This window comes from Rana temporaria, chromosome 3 (genome assembly GCF_905171775.1).
Source record: "Rana temporaria chromosome 3, aRanTem1.1, whole genome shotgun sequence".
Classification (NCBI taxonomy): Eukaryota; Metazoa; Chordata; class Amphibia; order Anura; family Ranidae; genus Rana; species Rana temporaria.
Window position 1 is genome coordinate 393471476 of NC_053491.1, and position 27798 is coordinate 393499273.

At 43.0% G+C, this 27798-nt stretch overlaps 1 protein-coding gene across 1 annotated transcript in view; it reads right to left on the minus strand.

Moving 5' to 3' along the window:
• MPPED1 (metallophosphoesterase domain containing 1) overlaps positions 1-27798 on the minus strand; it is a 128680-nt gene that overhangs the window by 17020 nt on the left and 83862 nt on the right. Inside the window, exon 5 of the mRNA XM_040345823.1 lies at positions 2879-2994. Within this exon, the coding sequence (XP_040201757.1) occupies positions 2879-2994 (116 nt within the window). The remainder of the gene's footprint in view (positions 1-2878; positions 2995-27798) is intronic.

Here is a 27798-nt window from a genome sequence, read left to right on the forward strand (position 1 = left end):
AGCACACCAATTGGGGGCTCGTCCGGGATTTCTGCTAAAGCTCAACTGCAGCATATCTGTTTTTTGTTGCTTCTGCTAGAAAATATTATGCATACATTGTTTTGGAAGAATAAGACTGCAAAAGTTTCTTGTGTCCAGGAGGAGGTGTTCCCCCTTTCCTACCTGGGTTAGAGACAGTAAGTGGATGTCTGTTGCAAGGGAGCTTGTTAGGTATGCTTCCCCTTTGATTTGCTAAGTTTTTCCCATCTCATGCTATAAAAATCAAAAGAGGTGGAACGTGTTGCTATGGCTATATTTTTATTGTGATTTTTTTTTATAGATCAGATATGTGGATGGTAAGATTTTTTAGTTACATGTGTTGTGTTTGGCAGATAAGGGTCCCCTAATGGATATACGAATGAACCAGTTGGACTGCTCCATGAGCTCAATACAGGAAATTATGCACAGGAAATGAGGGATGGGGGACCTTTGAGCAAGTTATGTGATTGAGGAACAATAGACACAGTTGTTCTGGAGACAGGAGAAAAGAGTTGATCTGAGGACTTTGGAGAAGCAGGAAGCAATCTGGAAGATCATGGATCCTAGAAGATGACTCCATCATAAAGAAAGTGAAGTAACTGTTTATTTTATGCCCATAATTAGGCATGTGCATTTCGTTTCGTTCCGAATCGAAATTCGGACGAATTTTTCATTATTCGGACATTCGGATGCATACGAATTCCCGAATTGCAATATTAATGAATTTACCGAATCCGAACGAACGTTTCGATTCCGAATCGAAAACCCGCGGACGAAATTCGATCGGAATTCGAAAAAAAAAAGAATTCGATCGGAATTTGAAAAAAAAAAATTCGAATATAATTCGAAAATGAATTCTATTCGAAAAGAGACTATTTGTTTTCAAATCTGGTCGAAATATTTTCGAATTTGACCGGATTTTTCAAAATTCGGTCAAAAACGAACGAATTCCAAAAACGGTCGAAATATTTTCGGATTCGACCAGATTTTTCGAAATTCGTTTGAAAACGAACGAATTCCGAAAACGAATTTAACACATGTAATGAATCTAACTTAACGAAATTAATTAAAGCGGTGGTTCACCCTCAGTGACACGATTTTACCATCGAGACAGGCATTGTAGCGCGAGCTACAGTATGCCTGTCCCGATTTTTTTACCCCCGTACTCACTGTGTACTCGTACATTATAGATTTCGGCTCCCGCGGGGGAATGGGCGTGCCTATGGAGAGGGAGGATGATTGACGGCCGGCCCTGGCACGTCACTCTCCCCGAAGACAGCCGGAGTAGGTCTCGGCTCTTCACGGCGCCTGCGCACAGGCTATGCGCAGGCGCCGTGAAGAGCCAAGCCTATTTCGGCTATTTCCGGAGAAGCGTGACGCGCCAGAGCCGGCCGTCAATCACCTTCCGTATGGATTGGAACGCCCATTCCCCGAGGGGAGTCGGTATCTTCGATGTACGAGTACACGGTGAGTACGGGGATAAAAAAATCGGGACAGGCATACTGTAGCTCGCGCTACAATGCCTGATTTTATGGTAGAAGAAACATTTTTTTTTTTTTTTGGGTTTATAGGGTGAACCCCCGCTTTAAATAACGAATTAAAACGAAACGAAACAAAACAAATTTTTCCCTTTTGCACATGCCTACCCATAATATACATTGTACATGTTTTTTTGCAAGAAAGATAGTCAGCTTTTGCATGTTGTAGGAGCTGGGCCCCTCTAAACCTCTTGTTTTGAATTGTACTGTTGGTATATTGTCTCCCTTTATATTGTAAAGTGCTACACAAACTGGTGGCGCTACATAAATTCTGTATAATAATTATTTGTTATGCATTGCGTACTATGAAATGAGTATCCTGGAGATGTATGTGCAGTTTTTTTTGTTCAATAAAGTTTACCGCAAGAACCTTAGGCCCGTCCACACGACCGAGTTTCTCGGCAGAATTCAGCCAGAAACTCGATCGGAGCTGAATTCTGCCGAGAAACCCGGCCGTCTGTACACTTTCGGCCGAGGAAGCCGAACATGTTCTCTATTTCTTCGTTGTTCAATGAGGAAAGTTGGCTCGCCGAGATCCTCGGCGGCTTCACACAGAACTCGACGAGCAAAACGATGAGTTTTGCCCGTCGAGTTCCTCGGACGTGTGTACGGGGCCTTAGAAGACGCAAGCAAATCAAGAGAGGAGCCACACTCAAAGACAGATTATTATTGTGTGTCACTCTGGGTGTGGTTGCCACCATCCTTATTCGGACCACATTCCTTGATGTTGTAACCCAGTTTTGTACAATATTTTATACTATATAACGTGTGATATAATATATGTGATTCAAACCTTTTAAACTGAAGAAATACATTATCATATTAAATCTTACTTTTTGGTTAGAAGTTGCCTTTAAAGTCCTAATAAGAGCAATAGTGGTTTTCTAGCTACACACAAACAGATTGTGTTTCTTCTTCCTCAGTGAACTGCAAAGAAATATAGGTTTCCCAGTTTTGGGGCTTAATGCTCTGCAATGACTGGGGTAAAATGGTAATTGGTTGTTTGAATTCATATTGCAGGGTTAAATCACCCTCCACTATATTTTAAACACAAGGTTTTGGGAAAGGAGTCATAGCTCCATCATTTAGCTTTGTATGGACCATCTGATTTAGGTACAATTGGAAATTAATGTAGTGAAATTTGTCACCGTTGTCCTCAAAAGAAAAGATCTAAAAAGTTAGAATGAAGACTGTCCAAGTTCTGAATATGTAAACCAAACATCCATATATAATTTGAGGCCACTGACTTGTCTAGTAGAAGTATACACAATATTGATGGACATTTTATACATTTTTTACCAGGTAAGAATTGCATTACATACCCAAGGGTGGTCCATGTGTTATAAGTATGTCTGTGCCTTCTGGTATGAGGTTCCATTTATCTAGTAAGGACTGCCCCCGAGGAAGGTTAAATCCCCAGCCATAGAACCAAGGTTGCCTGCCAATGAGGAGATCAATAAAAACACATTACTGTAACTATACTGTAAAAATAACAAATGTGAAAATATATTAAAACACTATTGTATAATTGAAGGGAGTACACTATATGAGCTTTTATTGTTTTTTTACATGACTTTCATGTTTACTTACTTGCTGTCCCCATTTTAATCACAATATATAATATACAGATTTGTAGATTTATTTTTTAGTTGGCATCCCTGCTGAATAACTGCTGAGATAAACTCAGTGAGCCATATAGTCTATCGTTGTCAGTAAGTTTGAGCTGACTGACAAATTTAAACAGAGAGAGAACAGTGAAGAGCAATCACTGCGCAGGAAGATAAGTGAGCATTCATAATGACCTTCATCCCTTCCTTGTTCATACAGAAATTATAATTTAGAGGAATATAGAGGCCCGGATTCACAAAGCACTTACGCCAACGTATCTCGAGATACGGCACGTAATTGTAACTATGCGCCGTCGTATTTGTGCGCCGTGCCCACAATCTGAGATACGCCTGAAAATAGGCTGCATCCGACCGACGTAACTTTCTTACGCCGGCGTATCGTGGGCGCATATTTACGCTGCCCGCAAGGGGCGCTCCCATTGATTTTCTATGCACATATGCAAATGAGGGAGCGTAGCGTATATTAGATACGCTACGCTGGCATAAATATGCGCCAATGTATGTTAATCCGGGCCATAGTGTTTTAGTTTGCATTTATTAGGGTTGTCCCGATACTAGTATCGGTATCGGGACCGATTCCGAGTACTCGTACTCCCGCAAATACCCCCGATACCAAAATAGAATACCCCCCCGCCGCCGAACGAATCCCGCCGCTACGCCGCATCCCGCCGCATCCCCGCTTGGTTAATACGGACGGGGAACATTACAGCATTCATTTGAATAGCTGTAGTCTTTCCCGCCACGTATAGACACTCCCCCTTGCTCGGGTGAACTGTCCAATCCCGAGCAAGGGGGAGTGTGTATACACAGCGCGACGCAAGAGACTACAGCTATTCAAAGCTGTAATGTTCCCCGCGCGTATTAACCAAGCAGGGATGCGGCGCGGCAGCGGGGATTCGGCAGCATGTACGGTAAGGGGGACATGGCTGCTTTTTTGGGGGGGGGGACATGGCTGGATATGGAGAGGACATGGCTGCATATGGGGGGGACATGGCTGGATATGGGGGGGTCATGGCTGGATATGGGGGGACATGGCTGCATATGGGTGGACATGGCTGGATATGGGGAGGACATGGCTGCATATATGGGGGGGACATGGCTGGATATGGGGAGAAACATGGCTGCATATGGGGGGACATGGCTGCATATGGGGGGACATGGCTGCATATGGGGGAACATGGCTGGATATGGGGGGACATGGCTGCATATGGGGGGACATGGCTGGATATGGGGAGACAAAAAGAGGAAAACGGAGGGCGCACCGACCTAGTGCGATACCGATTGATGAGTTTTATTAAAATAGTAAAAACAAATCATTATACTCACAAAGGGAGTGTTAAAAACAGGCCTTGAGTAACAATGCAGCAAAGAACCAACACCATCGGCATAACACGATATTGTTTCGATCCGTGACCGTGGTTAGGGCTGACGCGTTTCAGGGGAGAACCCCTTTCCTCAGAGCTAGGTGAGCACTGCAGACCACCAAGCTCTGAGGAAAGGGGTTCTCCCCTGAAACGCGTCAGCCCTAACCACGGTCACGGATCGAAACAATATTGTGTTATGCCGATGGTGTTGGTTCTTTGCTGCATTGTTACTCAAGGCCTGTTTTTAACACTCCCTTTGTGAGTATAATGATTTGTTTTTACTATTTTAATAAAACTCATCAATCAGTATCACACTAGGTCGGTGCACCCTCCGTTTTCCTCTTTTTGTCTCTTTTAGTTCTATGAATTCCAACGATTCTGAGGAGGGCTGCAAGACTTTGGAAGATACCTTTTAATTGAGTTGTAATTGAGTTTTACCATCTTTTAAAACACCTTTCCAAAAAATACCGGAGCGCAGGAGATTTGTCTTTGTTTTGGATATGGGGAGGACATGGCTGCATATGGGGGGGACATGGCTGCATATGGGGGGACATGGCTGCATATGGGGGGGACATGGCTGCAAATGGGGGGGACATGGCTGCATATGGGGGGGACATGGCTGGATATGGGGGAGACATGGCTGGATATGGGGGGGACATGGCTGGATATGGGGGGGACATGGCTGGATATGGAGGGACATGGCTGCAAATATGGGGGGGGGGACATGGCTGCATATATGGGGGGGACATGGCTGAATTTGTGGGGGGACATGGCTGCATTTGGGGACACATTTAAAAAAAAGTATCGGTATTCGGTATCGGCGAGTACTTGAAAAAAAAAGTATCGGTACTCGTACTCAGTCCTAAAAAAGTGGTATCGGGACAACCCTAGCATTTATAATTTTAACATAATTAAAGCATGGCTTGTTTTGTTGTGGTTGCATAAACATTAGAAATATGCCAGCTGGTGGTATGTGCACAGCAAATAGCAGAGATTTTCAGAAGGTTGATTTACAAGTATGTTGTGAATAGCCTGTAAGAGAGGTAATAATTGTAAGAGAGCCTACCAGAAGATCCAAATACACGCCTACTGCTGAATAAGTCACCCCACCCCTTCCCCCAACTCTGTGGGTAACTGTAGGAACCATCTGGGTATTTATTCAGCAGAAGGCAGTACTGGGTTTTCCTAATGGCACATTAGGGTTACATGTTTGAATGATCACATGGATGTTGCAGTCCTATTTTTCAGCTGTGCCTTCTATAGAGATTTGTTGCATTAAATAATGCATATGTTAAGATTTTTCCTATAAAAAAAAACTGCTATGTGATTAATTAAAAGCAAATATGGAAAACAAAGTAACAGCACCAAATGGCACATGCCATTCTGTGGGTCAAATGAAAAAGTGTATTACAACAGCAGTTTGCAAAAAGCAGCTTTTGAAAGTGCGTACAATCAATGCAGCAATCTTGTATGCATACATACCCCCTCAAAGCATGCCTTTGGCTTTTTTTATGTTCCTTAAAGTGAAGTTCCACCCATTTTTTTATGTTTGTCTGTGCTGCATGCCCTAATCTCATAGTGTTCAGAATGGACAATTTTTATTTATTTTGTTGCTTGTAAATACCTTTATTTTGTAGTCCTTCATTACTTCCTCCTCCTTATTAGCCTAGGCTATTAAGTCACAAGGCTATTCGCAAGGGTTTCTGGGATAGGCATCATGTATCCCAGTAGTCCTTGCAAATAGCCTATTTGCATAGAGAAGGGGCGGCAACTTCCTCTGACACTCCCGTTGCTATGGAAACCTGACTGAAACCTATTACATCGCTAGTGCAGCACTGAGCATGTGCGAGATCTGCAAGGCTGAAATCCTGGAAGTCATACAGTCTGGCTTCATGATGCCCACACTTAAGATGGCCACAGTCTATTTCTAGATTATAAACTAACTAAATGCTCTAACAACCTAACAAAACTGACCTTAGTTTACAGACTAACTTTACTAGACTACATTAAGCTTGTGTATTACAGGGGTATTTATATTTAAAAAGTGAAATTGTGGGTGGAACTCCCCTTTAATGCAAAATAAGGTTAATGCAAAATAATTAACAGATGTCACCCCTCAAAAACAACAGGCACCATTTTGATTCTAGGTATGCCACCTCTTGGCTGGTGTATGTTTCGATGATGAAGCATCTGTTACTCAGCTTAGCCAATCAAGTTAGTGAATTAACTGCAAGCACATTTTTTTTATTATTAATATTATTTCAAAGGTGCGGGCATCTCCGCAAATATCTCATGCATGTATCAGGCCCCAGTGCAAATACTGATGCCAATGTATTGGCATAACAACCAGGGCTCTGGTATTTGTTTTTTTAGGAGAAGTCAGCAATGGCAGCATTCATAATCATGTGTAAAAAGGGTGCAGTCATGCATGTTACAATCCCATAAAACTGCACACTCATATATAGAGATGAGTGGAGAGATTTTGGCAAATGCATTTGCTGGGAAAAAAGTAGCAATATCCCTAAAGCCAAAATTCTCAGTTTCACTCACTGAGATGCTTAGGGGAATTTTTTTTTTCTTAAAGTTTTTTTTTTTAAAGGTACTGTAGTTATGTTTATTTTATCTATTATTTTTGTATTTGTGCTTTCTTTGTGTATTTTATATGTGTAATGTTGCTTTACCCCTTTTTTTTTTACATTTTACGTTTCATTCTACCTGTTTTCTTTTTTTTTTTTTATTATCTGTGAAGAAAAAAATAATGAGGTTATTGAAGGACCATTTTTTGTCACAAAAACAACACCAGGAAACTTGAAAAGAGCTTCTGTATTTATTGAGAGCAAGTTAGCCCCCTACCTTAACCACTTAAGGACCAAGCCTTGACCAAGATAATGTTACACCGAGTAAATTGATACCCAACTGTCACGCTTAAAAATCACGCCCGATCATGGAATGATAACAAACTTTTACCCTTAAAAATCTCCATAGGCGACGGTTAAAAAATTCTACAGGTTGCATGTTTTGATTTACAGTGGAGGACTAGGGCTAGAATTATTGCTTGCGCTCTACCGATAGCGGTGATATCTCACATGTGTGGTTTGAACACTGTTTTCATATCTGGGAAGTAGCCAATTAAGAGGAAACATGTTGGAAGGAGAGGGGAGCTGTGATGTGATGAGTCTTCCCTATGTTTAAACCCCACACATACACCAAGTGGAGATACACCAAGCATGGCCAGACTGGAGTGTGCAGGGGTGGGAAGCTAATTAACCAATTGCCGACCAGCCTCCGTCATTATACGGCGGCAGGTCGGCACGATCCCGTGAACCGTCGTAGCTGTATGGCCGGCGGTCGCGATAAACACACAAATCCCTGTTCTGTGAGGAGAGGAGAGGCAGATCGTGAGTTCCTACTAGCTAGGAACTGTGATCTGTCATCTCCTCTAGTCAATCCACTCCCCCTACAGATAGAACACACACTAAGGAATACAGTTAACCCCTTTGATCGCCCCCTAGTGTTAACCCCTTCCTTGCCAGTGACATTTACACAGTAACAGTGCATTTTTATAGCACTGATCGCTGTATAATTATCAATGGTTCCAAAAAAAATTCAGAAGTGTCCGATCAGTCTGCCATAATGTCGCAGTCCCGATAAAAATCGCAGATCACAGCCATTACTAGTAAAAAAAATAATAATACAATTGCCATAAATCTTTCCCCATTTTTGTAGATGCTATAACCAATCAATATATGCAATTTTTATTACCAAAAATATGTAGAAGGATATATATCGGCCTAAACTGAGGGAAAAAAATTAGCCTTTTTTTAAAAAAAAATGGGGATATTTATTATACCAAAAAGTACAAAATATTGTGCTTCTTTCAGAATTGTCGCTATTTTTTGTTTATAACACAAAAAAATAAAAACTGCAGAGATGATTAAATACCACCAAAAGAAAGTGCTATTTGTGGGGAAAAAGGGACGTCAATTTTGTTTGGGTACAGCGTCGCACGGCCACGCAATTGTCAGTTAATTCAACACAGTGCCTTATCACAAAAAATGGCCTGGTCATTGAGCAGCCAAATCTTCCGGGGCTGAAGTGGTTACGTGTTCACCTCATGCGATATATGATCTCTTATAACTTGGAGATCATTGGGATCTGGTAAGCGGCACATTTACGGTAATTATATTTGGAAAAACGGATTGAAAATATTCTTTCACTAGAAGTGGTTCACTTGATTTTCCAGAACAATTTGAACATGGATTAAAATGAAAACACCAGGACACATTATATGTTTTACTTTTCTGATGAATATTATTTTTTGATGAACAATTTTCTGATGAATTTGGTTTCACATTATGCTATTATGTTCATTTAATCACATGGTGGTCATTTTTGTGTTTGTTCACAATACTTCAATTAATTGATTCACATGAGACAGCGCAAATTCAAAGTAGTAAAAGTGCAGCAGTCTTACCTTAGGCCTCATGCCCACTGACAATTTAAAAAAGGGCTGTAAAGCTAGTACAGACACCAGGAAAAAAGCTGATTTTTTAACGCAATAAAAAGTGTAAAGAATAAAAACACACAAGACAGGTTTTTAAAATAGTTTATTAGGCAGCTTCGGGGGTCTTCTTCCGACTTCGGGGGTCTTCCGACTTCTCCCTTCTGCCGGGCCCCACCGCTGTCTTCTTTCAGCTCTTTTACCAGCGGGGGCCCGGTCTTCTCCCTTCTTCTGACTTCGGGGTCTTCTTCCGACTTCGGGGGGTCTTCCGACTTCTCCGCTCTCTTCTACCACTCTCTGTTTTTTTTCCCCTTCTGCCGTGCACCACCGCTGTCTTCTTTTAGCTCTTTCACCAGCGGGGGCCCGGTCTTCTGCGTCACCTTCTTCTCTTCTTCTTTTCTTCTCTTCTTCTTCGATGTTGACTCGGCGCTCTCTCCCGCTGTAATGCCGTGTGTGCGGTGCGTGGCGATTTATATAGGCCTCTTATGACGTCACAGTCCCAGCATGCTCCGGGTGGTTATGACATAAGGGGGCGGGGTAATTATGTCATCAGCACCCGGAGCATGCTGGGACTGTGACATCATAAGAGGCCTATATAATATCATCACGCACCGCACACCCGGCATTACAGCGGGAGGGAGCGTCGTGGCAACATCGAAAGAAAAGAAGAGGGAAGAAGGCAGAAGGCAACAAGGAAGACCGGGCTGGCTGCCGCTAGTAAAAGAGCTGCAAGAAGATAGCGGCAGCCAGCATTAAGCATCGTTAAATCATGTTTGCCGGCGTCTGACGTCTTTACAGCTCTAACATTGGAGCTTCAGAACGCACTGGTCCTGCTTTTTTTTTTGCAGCTTAAAAACGGCTCAGCCATTTACAACTCAAAAACATCATGGTGGGCATGAGGCCAAAGGCTAACATGAAGAGCAGTTTTTTAAGCTGGAAAAAACGCTCAGAAAAGTGTCTGTAAAAACGTCCGTGGGCATTTAGCGCAAGGTTTTTCTATACTATTATTGGCTGTGTGTTGAGTTATTTAGAAAATTTACAGTTTACAAGCTGTACACTCACTACTTTACATTGTAGCAAATTTGTAATTTCAGTGGCATTACATGAAAAGATATAATAAAATATTTACAAAAATGAGAAGGGTGTACTCACTTTTGTGAGATACTATAAGTGGGTTGGGTGGGACCCTTTTGCAAAGATCCTGTCACTGTACCTTGCATGCCCATGTTACATTGTCCATTTAATTTTACCTTCCCCGTTTATTGTAATGCATGACTTTTATAAAATGGTGAGATTTGACCAAATACTGCCAATATTTCAGGAAAATTAACATTCTGTTTTACTCATCCAAACTCATAAGTTTAAAAGAGTTGAAATTCTAAATTTAGGTTATTATTGGAACTTTTTTTATTATCTCCCAACTCCATTAATCAGTTCTGAGTAGTTGGTGAGAAAAGGCTCAACTTTTTGTGCCTTAAGTAAACTTTATTGGAAGTGTTTCATCAACCAGCAGCATTTTCCAATAAAAGCCAAATAGCATTAGGTCAGAAAATTTACCAAAAGCCTTATATAAATTCATATACTTGTTTCATTATGCACAATGGGGTTTTTAGTGATTAATTAGCGTTGCACTCTGTGTTTGTATAGAAGTAAGCTTGTTTTCTCTGTTGAAGATTTAAGATTTGGGTTCATGATGAAAAGGAAATATTTGCTGCACAAAGGCTGATCGCTCAAAATCCTATGCTCTATGAAATTTTCTTCTTTCTTCCGAGGTAACCGTTCAAATACATTTCATACGCAGAATGATGGTTGCCGTGGAAACCATCGAAAATTTCTGTTCCCAGAAACAGATGTCTCATTTAGTGGAAAATTAGAATGTAAAAAAGCAAACCCAAAAGGAAAATTAATTCAAACTTTACCTATAGTGCGATGTCTCCTATACGGCAACTAAGGAGCTGCACAAATGTGCTGCAGACGGAGAGTCAAACCTCTCTGCATTATCTGTTTTCTGGTCACCTTCAAATGCATTGCACATTAACCCCAATAAGAGCTTGAAAAAGCTTTTATTATCTGGGACTGCCTGTAGTAACAGATTATTAGTCTTGATTTATCTATTTTTTCTGTTCACCATGACTTTGGTATAAACCTTTGCAATCTCATTGGCCCAGATTCTCATACATTAGCGCTGCTCCTGGGCAGCGTAATGTATGAGCTCTACGTTTCACCGCCGCAGGTCTACAGGTTTAAATCCTGATTCTCAGAACACTTACCTGTAAACTTGCGGCGGTGTATCGTTAGATTGCTCGGCGCAAGCCCGCCCAATTCAAATGGGGCGGGCACCATTTAAATTAGGCGCGCTCCCGCGCCGAGCGTACTGCGCATGCTCCGTCGGGTAAATTACCCGACGTGCATTGCGCTAAATGACGTCGCCCCGACGTCATTTCGCCTAGATGTATACGTAAATGGCGTCCAGCGCCATTCACGGACGTCTTACGCAAACGACGTAATTTTGATTCAATTCGACGCGGGAACGACGGCCATAGTTAACATTGGTTGCCCCTGCTAATTAGCAGGGGCAACCTTACGCGTCGGGTACGCTACGCAAACGACGTTAATTTGCTGCGTCGACCTCGCGTATGTTCGGGAATCGCCGTACTTACCTCATTTGCATAGACGACGGGGAAAAGCGACGATGCGACACCTAGCGGCGGGAAAAAGAATTACTTTTAAGATCTGACAGCGTAACAGCCTTACGCTTGTCAGATCTAATGGGTACCTATGCGCAACTGATTCTGAGAATCAGTCGCATAGATACCCGGGGCCAGATGAGGAGTTACGACGGCGCTAATGGTGTTGCGCCGTCGTAACGCCTTCGAGAATCTGGGCCATAGTTTTTTATTCTGATAACCTGCTTAACCAACAGGGGGCCAGATCCAGAGAGAATTAGATGGGCGCAGCGTATCAGAGATACGCTACGCCGCCGTACCTTACCTGGCGAAATTTCGAATTCCTCAATGATTTTGCGCCGTAAGTTACGGCGGCGTAGTGTATTTCTGGCGGCGGAATTCAAATCGGCGATTAGGGGGCGGGTTTCATTTAAATGAAGCGCGTCCCCGCGCCGAATGAACTGCGCATGCGTTGTCCCGAAATTTCCCGCCGTACATTGCGCTAAATGACGTCGCTAGGACGTCATTTTTTTTTACTTAGACGTGAGTTACGTCCATCCCGATTCACGGACGACTTACGCAAAAAATATAAAAACTGCAAATTTCGACGCGGGAACGACGGCCATACTTAACATGGCAAGTCTATCTATACGCCACAAAATACCAGCTTTAACTATACGCTGGAAAAAGCCGACTACAGACGACGTTAGAAAATGCGACGGCCGCGCGTACGCTCGTGGATCGACGGAAATAGCTAATTTGCATGGAATAAACCCGACACGGAAAACGACGAGAACTCCACCCAGCGGGCGCCGAAGTATTGCATCTAAGATCCGAAGGCGTACGAAGCCGTACGCCTGTCGGATCGAACCCAGATGCCGTCGTATCTTGGTTTGAGGATTCAAACTAAAGATACGACGCGGGTAATTTGAAAGTACGCCGGCGTATCAGTAGATACGCCGGCGTACTCGCTTTGTGGATCTGCCCCAGGATCTATAATTAGGATTGGTTGAACTAGTTGGACTAGATGTGTCTTTTTTCACCCAGACTACCTATGTAACTATGAATTTTATTATTTGTAAGTACTTTTCTAAAGGTGTTTCTTTCATTTTGTATGCTGACACCCATACAAACTAAGTTCAGGTGTTCCCAGTGAAGAACATGGAAAAAACCTCAATAGGCAGGATTTTAAAGGCAACAAAAATAAACAAAAAAAATCATAAAAAAAATATTTATTACATAATATAATAACAAAATTGGAAATATCATGATGTACAATGTTGAAAATATGAATAGGATTCAAATTAGAGATGTAATAATGATACTATCCGTCATCAAATACACGTCACCAGATCAACTGGTGATAAGTAGAGGCGGGTGTTTCCAGTGAAGGCTACTGTTAATATTACAATGTTCAAAGACATGACTATGGTATTAACTACGGCTTATCCTGCTATCCAATAAGCACATTCCTCCCTCTAATGACCACACAACACTTAGATAGAGTGAATTGGTCATAGCAGCCATTTTATAAATCAAATATATAAATCTCAATAATTAACATAATAACATAATAACCTTTTTAATATACATCCAGTTTTATCACAACAATGGGGCACAAGGTCCAAAGGGCATAACACATAACTGTACCTTCTAGTCACTTCTCAGACCTTGCATATTGTATTTGTTTGTAGCCTAAACACTCTAATTTGCACGTAAAACTGTCATTTTGGAACTTTTGGAAATGCCAGTAAAAACTTGCCTGTGCCAGCAAATTCTGGGTGTTGTGTCAGTAAATTTCAATCTGGTAGGTTGGCAGCACTATAACCATTACAGCTACAAAAAATGGGGAGGGGTGGGGGTAACCTCCATATTAAGTCTATTGATTTTTGAATGATATGTCCAACAAACTAATATATGTGTAAAGGTCAGGTGTCCATCAACTTTTTACTGTATTTTTAATATTTTTTGTTGGCAGTCTTATTAATCACTGTATTTATGCATCTTTATACAGTTACAACTTGTCTAGTCATTTTTGATATCTCAGTCTTAGATTGCATAGGGTTGAGTAGGATGGACCCTCAGAGTTCACTAATCCCCTTCTACTTTTCTTATCCCCTTCCAATCAAAATAAGTAGCAGCAAAGTGTTCTTAGTGTACAGACGGCGTATGGGTTTAAAAATCAACTGCGCATGCGCCGTCCGTGGGGGTATACCAGTGCGCATGCTCAAAAATTAAACCGGAACAAGCCAATGCTTACGACGGTGACGTCATTCTACGCAAAGCCCTATTCGCGAACGACTTACGCAAACGACGTAACATTTTCAAAATTCGACGCGGGAACAACGGCCATACTTAACATAGGATACGCCTCATATAGCAGGGGTAACTATACACCGAAAAAAGCCTTACGGAAACGACGTAAAAAAATGCGCCGACCGGACGTACGTTCATGGATTGGCGTATCTAGCTAATTTGCATACTCGACGCGGAAATCGACGGAAACGCCACCTAGCGGCCAGCGGAAATATGCACCTACGATCCGACGGCGTACTAAGACGTACGCCAGTCGGATTGAGCCCTCATTCAGACGTATCTTGTTTTGTGGATACAAAACAAACATACGATGGGGGAACTTTGAAATTACACGGCGTATCACTAGATACGCCGGCGTAATTCGTTTGTGGATCTGGCCCATGGTATTTATGTATAATACAAGAGCAGTGCTATCTGTAGTGGTTCAGATTATAATGGTATAAAGTGTAGAGATCTTTGAGGCTGCTCTTTGTCAACCAAGGTATCCTGTCAGACCCTCAGAGGTAATCATTAAAGTTTAATAAAGATGAGAGGGCCAAACTGATTTGTAAAGTCTATATAGAGTGTACTCTGCAAAAAAAAACATCCAATGCGTTTCAGGGGCTCATACCTCCCCCTTCATTGGAGCTTACTTGCTGATGGTGAATGAATGGAATAATGCAGTCCTGGACTGCAATTATAAACATAGAACTGATGTATACAGATTGTATGAATGCCAAACTGAGCGGATCGGTTTAACACCTACTGTACCTATGTATCTGCTTTATCTTTACAATTGCAGTTCAGGGCAGTATCTCTAGTTCTATTCATCATCACCATGTAAGCCCTGATGAGGGAGGAGGTGTGAGCAGAATGTAAAAGGAGGGCACTAATTGGGGCCCTCCTGCTTGAGAGTGTGGCCAGCACACACCTGTAGTTATTAAGCGATAGCTAGGCTGCTTAATTATGTACAATTTACCTTACAGGTGTTTTTGACCAAATAACAACCCAGGGAAGGTACTGGAAGCCCTCAGGTAGGCCTATAAAAGAGCAAGCTGCTGTGGGGCTCATCCTCTTCCCCCTGGACCAGATCAACAGGCGAAGTGCTGCCGGATTTTTCAACATCCTACCTGAATAATGGAGTCCCTGGCCTGAACAGGGCCAGTGAAGAGGGAGGCGTCGATGCCTTGAACCTGCCACCGCAAGCGAGGATGAAGAGGAAGCAAGCTGCTCCACGTCGCAGAGGAAAAGCGCGGGTCAGTGGGTGGACAAGCCGGGGGAGGAGCGCCATCCGAGGCGCGGAATGGCGACCAGGAGATCCAGCCCAGCTGCTGCAGGGACGGAGGATGCGGCAGTGGAGGAGAACATGAAGCGGAGGTCGGCGGCGGCCAGTCGGGCGGCCGGGCAGGAGGAAAGAGGGGGACCAGCTCGCGGTCACCAGCAAGTGGCGGATGGCGGGGCGGACCAAAGAAGCCCGCGAATCTGGCAGGAAAAGGAGGGCCATCCCCTTTTAAAGTCCCCAAGCCTCTCAGCGCTGAAAGGGACCAGCAGCCGGCAGTCGTCCAGGCTAACAAGCGGCAGAACTTCATGGACACAGTGCAGAGCGTGTTGCTAGATAGAGCGTCGCAGCAGGGAGCAGGAGGACCCCCGGTGGCTGGTGAGTGTAATCAAGCACAGGCACTGCTGGTTATTATGGATTCCCCTTTTTCCTTGGTAAAATCTCTCTCTCCTCCTGTTAACTCTGTCACTGCTGCTCCCTCTACTGCTGCAGTATCTGCCTCTCTTGCTAATGTCTCTGGCTTTTTTAATTCTCTGTGAAAATGTTTCTAATATTAACAAATGGTTGTAATGGAGCAAAGGCTTCCGGAAACTCTTATGAAAGATGTTATACATGTGAATTTTCTCCCTTAGGCTACCACCTGAGTAGGCAGGTAAAAGAGAAAATCTGGAAAGGTGATTTCATAGAAATTCTGTCCCTGCTCCCCATGCAAAAAGAGCTGTTTTCTAAAACTGACAGGAGGGAGGAGAAGCAGGAGGAGGATAGACGCAGGCAGGCTCCCAGATCTTTTTACAATTGGCTCCAGGCATTTTTCATTTATTCAGGTGTGATGGCTGAAAATAAGGTGTTTGCGGTGGGTTGTTCCAGCATTTAGACCACATACTGGAAGCCTATAAAAATGTTGGGGGTTTAGGATGTTTCTTTTATGACGAAGCATTTCGTTAAAAACTAGCTATCCACCCTTCTCTCAGGTGGGACATGAAGGACGTAGGCCTATGGCCCAACTTAATGGTGTCCCAAAAGCAGCATGCCCTAGGCAAGGTATGGCTGTTCCCCAAACAGCAGCCAACTATAGTTGCTGTTTTGCTTTTAACGAACAGCAATGTCGCTGGAATGCCTCTTGCAAATATGGGCTCGGGGGTTCTTTTTGTGCTGGTGCGCATCCGGTGGCAAAATGTTTTAAAAAAGAATGCCGCCGTATCCACACCTGGACAGAGAGATATTTTTCCCGAAAGCCTGCACTCCGTGAGGCTGGAAAGAATGCGCCCATGGCTGGAGCAGTATCCAGACAGGGAGAAGGCCCATGTTCTCATTGAAGGTTTTTCCCAGGGTTTTCAGATACCTACCTTTGAGGGAGTTGGGTGCGAGATGGTGGGAAACCTGAAATCAGTTTCGGCCTATCCCCAGGTGGCAAGAGATAAGATTTGGAAAGGAAGTTAGTGAGGGGCGGGTGGAAGGTCCTTTTGGGGGCCCCTCCTTTCAAGAATTTCTGATTGTCACCGCTGGGGGTAGTCCCTAAAAGAGAACCTAATTCTTTTCGCCTAATCCATCACTTATCCTTCCCGAAAGGGAAGTCTTTGAATGATGATATAGACGCATCTTTATGTTCAGTTTCTTACACTACATTTGAGGAGGCAATTGAGAAAATCAGGTCTTGTGGTCCAGGGGCTCTGTTAGCTAAGGCAGATATAAAGTCAGCATTCCGTCTGTTGCCCATTTCCCCTGGGGCATTTAACTCTTTAGGTTTTCAGTTTGATGACTGTTTCTTTTTGATAAATGTCTTCCAATGGGCTATTCATTGTCATGTGCTTATTTTGAAGTCTTTTCCACATTTTGCAGTGGGTAGTTTGTTCCAAAGCAAAAGGCACAAAGTGTGGTGCACTATTTGGTTGACCTCTTGTTTATTGGGCCAGCGGGTGATTCACGTTGTGCGAATTTGTTGTGAACTTTTCAGTCATTGGCGCAGACTTTTGGCATCCCATTGGAGGAGGAGAAAACATGCGCACCAGTTTCTTCTTTAGAATTCTTAGGGATATATATTGGCACAGTGAAGATGGAGTTCAGCCTGCCTGAGGCGAAGATTAAAAAATTGAGGTTCTTGTTGACACGTTTTATGCAGAAGAAAAAGGTATTGTTAAAGGAACTGCAGTCCTTATTAGGCATGTTGGCTTTTGCGTGCAGGATAATGCCGATGGAGCGCATCTTTTCTCGAAGGCTTTCATTGGCCATGTCAGGTTTGAAATCCCCTTTCGCTCACGCTCGATTAACGGTTTCTATGAAGGAGGACCGGCGTGTGTGGTTGAGATTTCTGGAATCTTACAATGGGAGATCTGTTTTTCAGAAGGATTGTGTGTTTGCCCCTGATTTTAAGTTATTTACGGATGCAGCAGGTAACAAAGGTTTTGGAGCCATTTGGGGATCCCATTGGTGTTTTGCAGCTTGGCCAGATTCCTGGATACAACTGGGTGCTACTAAAAATATAGTTCTGCTTGAGCTTTTCCCGGTTTTAGTGGCAGTGGAATTATGGGGCGAGTCATTTGCAAACCAGCGTATTTTGGTAGAAACGGACAACAAAGGAGTGTTATTTGCTGTAAACTGTCTGTCATCTAGCTCTTTATAGGTGGTAAAAGCCTTACGCCAAATAGTTTTTCTTTGTCTAAAGTATAACATTTGGCTAAAAGCCAAATACACCCCTGGTGTACCGAACATAATCGCTGACTCTCTGTAGCGTTTTAAGATGGACCGCTTTTGGAGTTTGCTGCCAGAGGCAGACGAGGTGGGCACCAGGTGCCCAGACCACTTATGGTCGATAGTATGAGCTTGGCGGCCGAAGCGATCAGGAGTTCCGTGGTGCCCAAGACATGGACAGGCTATTTGGCCTCCTGGAGGGTTTGGACGTTTTTTGCTAATAATTCAGGTTTCAATGGCAGTACGCTGTCGGAAGGCTTTTGTAGCTTATCTCATGGAGGATGGTTTTCTTACAGTCATTTAGTAAAATCATTAGCAGGTATTTCATTCTTCTGTCGGCGAAAAGGTCTGCCATCTTGCATGTCATATTTTTCAATTAAGCAGACAATTAAAGGGTACAGAAGGAGAACCTTTGTTGCGGATGACGGAAGGCCTATCTCACTTGAAATACTGTCCGGCTTGTGTGCCGGGACTAACTTGGTGTGTTTTTCAGAGTATGAAGCATTTTTCAGAACCGCTTTTGTTTTAGCATTTTTTGGTGCGTTTCGGATTTCAGAATTAGTACCAGATTCCAAATATGGTGGCTCGGGCATCCGCTCGGGGCATGTGGTGGTGGTAGGTTCTGTGGTGCGCATTTGGCTGCAGCGATCAAAGACGGATCAATGTGGTAGAGGTTCTTGGATTACCTTGCAGGCTCAGATCAATGAGGTGGTATGTCCAGTATCCTTGGTTCATCAATTTCTAAAGGTAAGACCGCAAGGTAATGGCCAATTGCTCATACACAATAATTTAGCGCCTTTATCCAGATACCAATTTAATTTTGTTTTCAACAAATGCCTAGGTTTGTTGGGTTTACAAGGTTTAAAATTGTCTTCACATTCTTTCCGGATAGGTGCAGCTTTGGAAGCAGTTAGGAGGGGTATGGAAGAGTCTGCTATTAAGGAAATGGGGAGGTGGAGGTTGGATTCTTTTAAATTGTACATAAGACCTAAATTGTTTGTTTAAATTTCAGATTTATATTGCACTGTTTGGATTCTGGGACATTCGTTCATACACTGGGCTCATAAAAGAGCGGCTCATCGTCCATATACGGTAAATTTATCACTACAAGCAGAATCCTACAGGTTGCTTTGGAAAGGAGTGCGTGGCCTCCAATGGCATCAGTTATATTTTCATTTGTCACGTTTATTGCAGGTTTGGCCACCTCCCTCTATCTTGGTGCTGCACTTAGGAGGTAACAATTTAGGGAATCACAGAACTGTGGATCTTTTAGGTTTTATCAAACGGGATCTTGGTAGATTTCATGCTGTTTCCCCAAATACGGTCATCATATTTTTTGAAACAGTTCCTCGCCGGGCATGGCTCTCCTATAATATGAGGAGGGTAATGGAACAGATGAGGAAAAGGGGAATAGGGCCATGGAGAAATACATGCCCAACATTGGTGGGCTATCTTATTGGCATATTGACCTGGAAGGTGGCGTTCCCGGTTTCTACAGATCTGATGGTTTTCACTTTTCGGAAATAGGTTTGGACCTGTTTAATCTTGGTTTGCAATCCAGTATTGAAATGAACGCGGTGGTGGGGGTGGGCCGGGCTTGAAGCAAGCCCGCCTGGTGGGGACTATTTGTTGTTTAATAAAATGATGTATACTGTCTGCCCGAGTTTGGGATAACTGGGTAGGATGCTGGTGTTTATTGAGAATTGAAAGATGAGTTTAATAAATAAAGTGGTTGTTGTTATGATGTTTAAAACCAATAAAGGTACCGCGGCCATTATATTTGCCAAAAAGATTTAATTGGTGTATGTTTCTTTTATTTACCAAGTTAATAGGTTATTAAGATGGGTGCTGGTGTGTGTGTGGCCTACAGTCTCATGTAAAAGGAGGGCACTAATTGGGGCCCTCCTGCTTGAGAGTGTGGCCAGCACACACCTGTAGTTATTAAGCGATAGCTAGGCTGCTTAATTATGTACAATTTACATTACAGGTGTTTTTGACCAAATAACAACCCAGGGAAGGTACTGGAAGCCCTCAGGTAGGCCTATAAAAGAGCAAGCTGCTGTGGGGCTCATCCTCTTCCCCCTGGACCAGATCAACAGGCGAAGTGCTCCCTCCCCCCCTCCCCAGTCGCGTGTACCTCTTAGGTGGTATGGGTCACCCCGGTATCCGGGGGGGGACTATTTGTTGTTTAATAAAATTATGTATACTGTCTGCCCGAGTTTGGGATAACTGGGTAGGATGCTGGTGTTTATTGAGAATTGAAAGATGAGTTTAATAAATAAAGTGGTTGTTGTTATGATGTTTAAAACCAATAAAGGTACTGCGGCCATTATATTTGCCAAAAAGATTTAATTGGTGTACGTTTCTTTTATTTACCAAGTTAATAGGTTATTAAGATGGGTGCTGGTGTGTGTGTGGCCTACAGTCTCATAAACTTTACGTGGACTGTACAATTTAGTGTGGCACTCCCATCCCTCATATACTCTACTGTACTCACAGGGATTGATTTACTAAAACCAGAGAGTGCAAACTCTGGTGCAGCTGTGCATGGTAGCCAATCAGCTTCTAATTTCAACTTGTTCAATTAAGCTTTGACAAAAAAACAGGAAGCTGGTTTCTACAATATACAGAGCTGTCCCAGATTTTGCACTAGTTTTACTATGCAGCCCCAGTATGTGCCCAGGTTTGGGTTTAATGATGTTGGGTGTTATTTAACTTGAAAGACTGAGCACATCAAGCGGGGGCAGCTCCAGAAAGGAGATCTGAATTGCAGCCAAAGCTGCTCTTTTAAATTGAATCCAGCTGGGATGCATTTGTTTTTAAATCTAGCCCGTAGCTGGGCTTTAACCAACAAGAGGCTCCTATGTATAACTATAAACAGAACCATTATTTATTGCAACCAGCCAAATACTTACTTCTAAATTCCATCCTGCACTGGGAAAATGGACACTGTCCTGTGATTGGTTGCTAGGTGCGGTTGCCTGAGAGCTTGTGTTTATACATAAACCCAATTGTGCAAGATCATTGCTTTGGCCTGGGTTTCTTTTCACTTGACAGGCAATGGTAATTGAAGAAAATGGCCCTCTCCAGGTCTTGGCAGTGACAGAGAGTGCACTTGACAGATCTTTATACGCTCTCTATATATATATATGTGTATACATTCATTGGGAGGAATGAGGACGTCACGATTATTCCCTGTTGTATGAGATAAGACTTCAGTAATCATGACACAAGTCCTGCTGTGCACGGCTGGCTACCAATTGGAATAAATTCGTTTTTTCACTCTCTGAGCAAGAGTTGCAACTTGCACACATACTACCCAGTTCGTCTTCCCCACGGCGTGCCTGCTTTAGAAAGGCTGAAGAAAAAGTACAGCTATTGACTATAGCAAACAATTAGATTTCAGCTACCAAATAAAAAGGATTAGTCCACCAAAAAAAGGTTACAGCTTTTGGTAGACAATAGAGAAGTGCCTTAACAGTTTTATCAAAAAATCTCATCATTGAGATCCCGAATTCTGAACCCTCAACAGATATAAGGGTCCCAAGTTGCAAGTCTTCACTTACATAGTTACATGGTTACATAGTCAGTACGGTTGGAAAAAGAAACCAGTTTATCCAGTTAAACCTGTGGTGTCTGTGCATGTGTTTATGTTAATAGTAAATTGTATATCCCTGTATGTTGTGATTGTTAAGATGCTCATCTAAAAGTTTTTTTTTTTTTTAACTATCGACACTCCCTGCGGATAAAACTGCTTGTGGAAGAGAATAAAATGCTCATCTTATGTGATCGTTAAGATGCCCATCTAAAAGTTTTTTTTAACTATCGACGCTCCCTGTTGATACCACTGCTTTTGGAAGAGAATTTCACATACTTACTGCTTTGATAGTAAAGAACCCTCTACGCAGATTAAGCTTAAACCGCTTCTCTTTCCATTTCAGTGAATGGCCACGTGTCTTTTTAAACTCCCTTTCACTGAAAACATTTTTCCCTATGCCTGGGTTACCAGTAAGGTATTTGTATATCCCTATCATATCCCCTTTCAATTGCCCCTTCTCCAGAGAGAACAATTTCAATGCTTGCAGTCTTTCTCCATAGCTGAGATCCTCCAGTCCCTTTATTAGCTTTGTTGCCCTTCTCTGACCTCTTTCCAGTTCCAGCACATCCTACCTGAGGACTGGTGCCCAGAACTGGTTGGCATACTCAAGATGCGGCCAAGCCTTGTAGAGTGGGAGAATTGTTGTTTTATATAAAGAAAAGGGTAATGCTGTGCTGTAAATAGGGAATGGGGTAGAAGTGTAGCAAATCCTTATATGTAAAAAGATACAGTCTGACTAATGATCAAAATGACAATGTGAAAAAATATTGACATCAAAATTAACGTGCTACAGTGCAGCTAATCCAGCTGGCAAAAGTAGGGTAATAAAACGTGATAGTGCTAGTATCATACAGTGTAATACAAAAATAATTGGTGTACTGTTAACCAATGGGGTGTACAGCGTGCATAACACAACACACAACAGTGACTGAAAAAGGCTAAGTTAAATGTCCAGCAACAAAAAGCCTATAAGCATAACAAAGGAAAAATCCAAAAATAAAAGTGCAGGTGTAGATGCCAAAATAACGTGAAGAAAAGGTAGGTTTCCGGTGTTCTCTTCAAAATAAGACATTTCAGAAGACATTTCAGTCCAATTCAAGCACGTCTTATGGTGAGATTTGGGTTGCTGTGCATCCGCCAAGATCTTACATCTAAGCACCGTGGGTGGAAACTAGGGGTAGGGTAAGTACAATATTTAACCACCTTCTTTAACTGCTTCCCGACCGCCCACCATCGTTTTAGGGCAGCAAGTCGACTCCCCTGCGCGAGAGCACGTAATATAGGGTCGGCTCTCGCGCAGGCTCGCGGTCCTGTCAGGGGGAGAAATGCTGATCTTCTGTTCATACAATGTATGAACAGAAGATCAGTCATTTCCCCTAGTGAGGCCACCCCTCCTATAGTTAGAACACACCCAGGGAACATATTTAACCCCTTCCCCGCCCCCTACTGTCAACCCCTTCACTGCCAGTGGCATTTTTACAGTAATCAATGCATTTTTATAGCACTGATCGCTATAAAAATGCCAATGGTCCCAAAAATGTGTCAAAAGTGTCCGCCATAATGTCGCAGTACCGAAAAAAAAAACGCTGATCGCCGCCATTACTAGTAAAAAAAAATATTAATAAAAATGCCATAAAAATACCTACTATTTTGTAAACGCTATAACTTTTGCGCAAACCAATCAATAAACCCTTATTGCGATTTTTTTTTAACGAAAAATATGTAGTAGAAAAGTATCGGCCTAAACTGAGGAAAAAAAAAGATTTTTTATATATTTTTGGGGGATATTTATTATAGCAAAAAGTAAAAAATATTCATTTTTTTCAAAATTGTCGCTCTATTTTTGTTTATAGTGCAAAAACTAAAACCCGCAGAGGTGATCAAATGCCACCAAAAGAAAGCTCTATTTGTGGGGGAAAAAGGATGCCAATTTTGTTTGGGAGCCACGTCGCACGACCGACGCAGTGCCGAATCGCAAAAAGTGCTCTGGTCTTTGGGCAGCAATATGGTCCGGGGGTTAACTGGTTAATGGAACATTTGTGAATTACTATTAGAAAGTGATATTTACAGGGGGAGGGGGCCCAGTCCTAACAAGTAAACCATGCACTGTAAAGTAATGAACAGACCGAACAGCAAGCAATGACAACTGCCGCATCACTGCCTGTTTGAGACATGTCATTACAGATGTTTACTCAACAACAATCAACCGCCTATCTCCCGCTCCAGATGAGGCAGACACCTACATACTATACAATTTTTTAACAACATGGTTAATGATTTTAAAAATCAATTTCAATAAAATGTACACTTTAAACCGGTTTCTCTCTCCACCAAGAGGAAAGCTGCTTCTGATCAGCCCCAGAAAACTGCAGGAAAAGGTTATATGGTGCAGTAATTGGAGCAATGCATGCTGTCTCTGAAACATACTTAATAACTGGCAATGAAGCTGTATCAGTCACAGCACAATGCTCGGAATCAAAGTTTTCAGAAAAGCAGCATTTGTACAGAACCTTCTCTCTTCTCAGATTGTGTGACATTTACTGTAATGACAGTCTGTGGGGACCTGCAGGAAGTTGACAGCGACAGTTTCAATGAGAAACTTCTATCGTCTGGTCCTATCAGTATTGAAAAGAAAAAAAAAATCCTCCCGCCTTTACTGGAGGATGTAATTATTCCAGCACCTGCTTTGTTCCCGAATGGTGATGGTTTGTAAATTTAAAAGGTAAGAAAAAACCTCAGAAATGTTCACGGCTTAAAGCAATACTGTACTCAAAAAAGACATCTGAACATTTTTAACAAGGTAGCTTCTGTTATGCAGCTAATTGATAACGAGTACTGTGATAGGTGTGCACTATGGGCCAGATTCAGGTACGAATACGTTACGCAGCGGCGGTGTAACGTATCCCATTTACGTTACACCGCCGCAATTTTACAGCGTAAGTGCCTGATTCACAAAGCTCTTACCTGTAAACTTGCGGCGGTGTAACGTAAATCCGCTCGGCGCAAGCCCGCCTAATCTAAATGGGGCGGGCACCATTTAAATTAGGCGCGTTCCCGCGACGAACGTACTGCGCATGCTCCGTCCGTCAAATTACCCGACGTGCATTGCGCTAAATGACGTCGCACGTCATTGGTTTGGACGTTAACATAAATGGCGTCCAGCGCCATTCACGGACGACTTACGCAAACGACGTGAAATTTAAAATTTTGACGCGGGAACGACAGCCATACTTAACATGGGTTACACCACCTAGAGGGCAGCCTTAGTTTTACGCGGCGTATCTCGACGGAAACGACGTAAATTTAGAGCGACGGGTAAAGCGTACGTTCGTGAATCACCGTAACTAGTCATTTGCATATTCTACGCCGACCGCAATGGAATCACCACCTAGCGGCCGGCCTAGAATTGCATCCTAAGATCCGACGGTGTAAGTCAATTACACCTGTCGGATTTTAGGGCTATCTATGCGTAACTGATTCTATGAATCAGCCGCATAGTTAGGACAGGCGGATCACAGAGATACGACGGCGTATCAGGAGATACGCCGTCGTATCTCTTCTGTGAATCTGGCCCCATATGTGCAAACTTTTGGGAACACTTGACCATCACACCTAATATATGGGCAAAAAAAGTGCAGACCAATACAGATTAATGAGTTTGGGTGTTTCCATTGAAGGCTACTGTTATATTACACCATACCAGGGATGTTGCTAGGTCTGCAAAAGATCTGGGGCTAGAGCCCATAGCAGCGGTCACCAACTTTTTTTGCAGGGCGGGTGGTAAGCCATTTTTTGTGGGCGATGGCTGGTGTTGGCGCTTCAATCATCACGGCATGGTGTTTGATATGCTGTTAGGGTGATTGAAGCGCATTATTTCTACTGTTACATTGTAATATAGAATAAAGTGGTTCAACTCACCATAATACAGAATCAGTGGGAGCCTTTGGCATGCCACTTGCCCCATATTCTGCCACCAGATGCAGCTTGTCATTTGCCACCATCGCCTGCCACCAGATGGGGATTGTCATTTGCTACTGTCACCTGATGTGGATTGTCACTTGCCACTGTCGCCTGGCACCAGAGTGGATTGTCACTTGCCTCCATCACATGCCACTAGATGTGGATTGTTACTTGCCATGTCGCCTGCCACCAGATGTGTATTTTCAATTGCCACGTCACTTGCCACCATTTAAAGATCGTCACTTGCCACGTCGCTTGCCAGCAGATGCAGATTGTGACCTGCCATGTCACCTTCCACCAGATGTGGATTGTCACTTGCTACGTCACCTGCCACCGGATGTGGATTGTCAATTGCCACGAGACCTGCCACCAGATGTGGATGATCGCTTGCCACCTCACCTGCCACTATTTGCATATTGTCAATCGCCATGCCAGCCAGTGTTCCCAAATGTGCATTATCCCTGCATTGGTGGCAGGCCGGCAGCACTGGTCCATTTAGCAAAGAGGCAGGTGCAGTGAGAGATGTAATCTCTGCTCATCCACCCGCTCGCCTTTCTCATCCGCCTGCCTCTTATGCAGTCCTCCCGCCACACCTGTGGCCCGGCTGTAGAGAGGCCATTGCCTGCTTGTTAGGCAGGGACCCCTGCAGCAAGAGACTCTGGGCTATGGGCCCCAGATTTGGGGCTATAGCCCCAATAGCCACCCCCTAGCGATGCCACTGCACCAAACAAAGATATTTAAAAAAAACTGTGCAATTCCAAACTTGTGGTAACATAGCTGTGCCCATGTGTACAAAGCTAGCTCCATAAGGTCATGGTTTGATGGGTTTGGTGTGGAGGTGCCCATGTGGCCTGCCCACAGCCCTAACCTCAACCCTACTGAACATCTTTGGGGTGAATTAGAACACTGACTGTGGGCAAGGCCTTCTCATCCAGCATCAATACCTTACCTCACAAATTGGCACACATTTTCATGGATACACTCCATAAGCCTTCACAACTCGCATTCGGCGCTCTATAAGTATTTATTCCAATCCAATCCAATCCAATCCAATCCAATATGAGTGGAGGCTGTTATAGCTGCTTAGGATTGGAGAAAGAGCAGTGTGTGTGTGTGTGTGGGGGGGGGGGGTTAGCTTTATTATAATGCCCATAGTTTTGTGATGTGATGGTCAGCTAATCTTTTGCCATATTGACAATGATTTCTTGGCCTCCTCCAACAGCAAAACTCTGGCATTGGTCAGGTGGTCTCTGACAAAATAATTGGGATGGCTAATGGTCAAGCAGAGCTGGAAATTAATTGCTATGTTTGAGCAGTAAACCCCCTTCCTTACATGGTAGATGTGACAGTGCACCAGAGGAAGCCCAAATCTTGATATCTCAAGGACACTTTATTTTGTGTGGCATACAGATTAAAAAATTCAATCTGCAGCAAAAAAATAGCCCTTTATTACATCTACATGGAAATGGCAAACACATGCAGAAGAAAATAATCTTTTCATACAAGAGTGTGGCAATATTTTCACCAGACTAATAGAAAAAAATATAATAAAAACTCTTAAGGCATTAGGGGATTGAAAAAAAAAACTTGCAAAAAAAACCTGCAAAACAAACAGATTTTTTTTTTGCTGCTTTATTATTTGTATAGCAAAGATATTACAGTGACCTTGTCATTTATACAGAAAACTGATATTGTCTAACAGCAGTGGTTTGTGATGTCATCGACCAAAAATGGTCACCTCTATATTGCTCTATGATTTCACTCAGAATAACTTATCCATCTTTTTTATACTCAGCTATAATCCACAAAAGCTGTTATCTGAATCGGACATATTAGCAGGTTTTTTCTTTAGGTGGGCATTGTTTATTGTGATAGACATGGATCTGCATTGCTGGACGTTGTGTTTGATGGTGAATCGTGGGGCTTTTTTGTTTTTTAATTAAAGGAATTGTCAAAAACTGTGAGGCCCCGTACACACGACCGAGTTTCTCGGCAGAATTCAGCCAGAAACTCGATCGGAGCTGGATTCTGCAGAGAAACTCGGTCGTGTGTACACTTTTCACCGAGGAAGCCGACGAGGAACTCGTCGGGCCAAATAGAGAACATGTTCTCTATTTCCTCGTTGTTCAATGAAAAAAGTTGGCCCGCCGAGATCCTCGGCGGCTTCAACACAGAACTCGACGAGGAACTCAATGTGTTTAGCACGTCGATGCCCTGTACACACAATCGGTCCATCCGATGAAAACGGTCTGATGTATTTTTC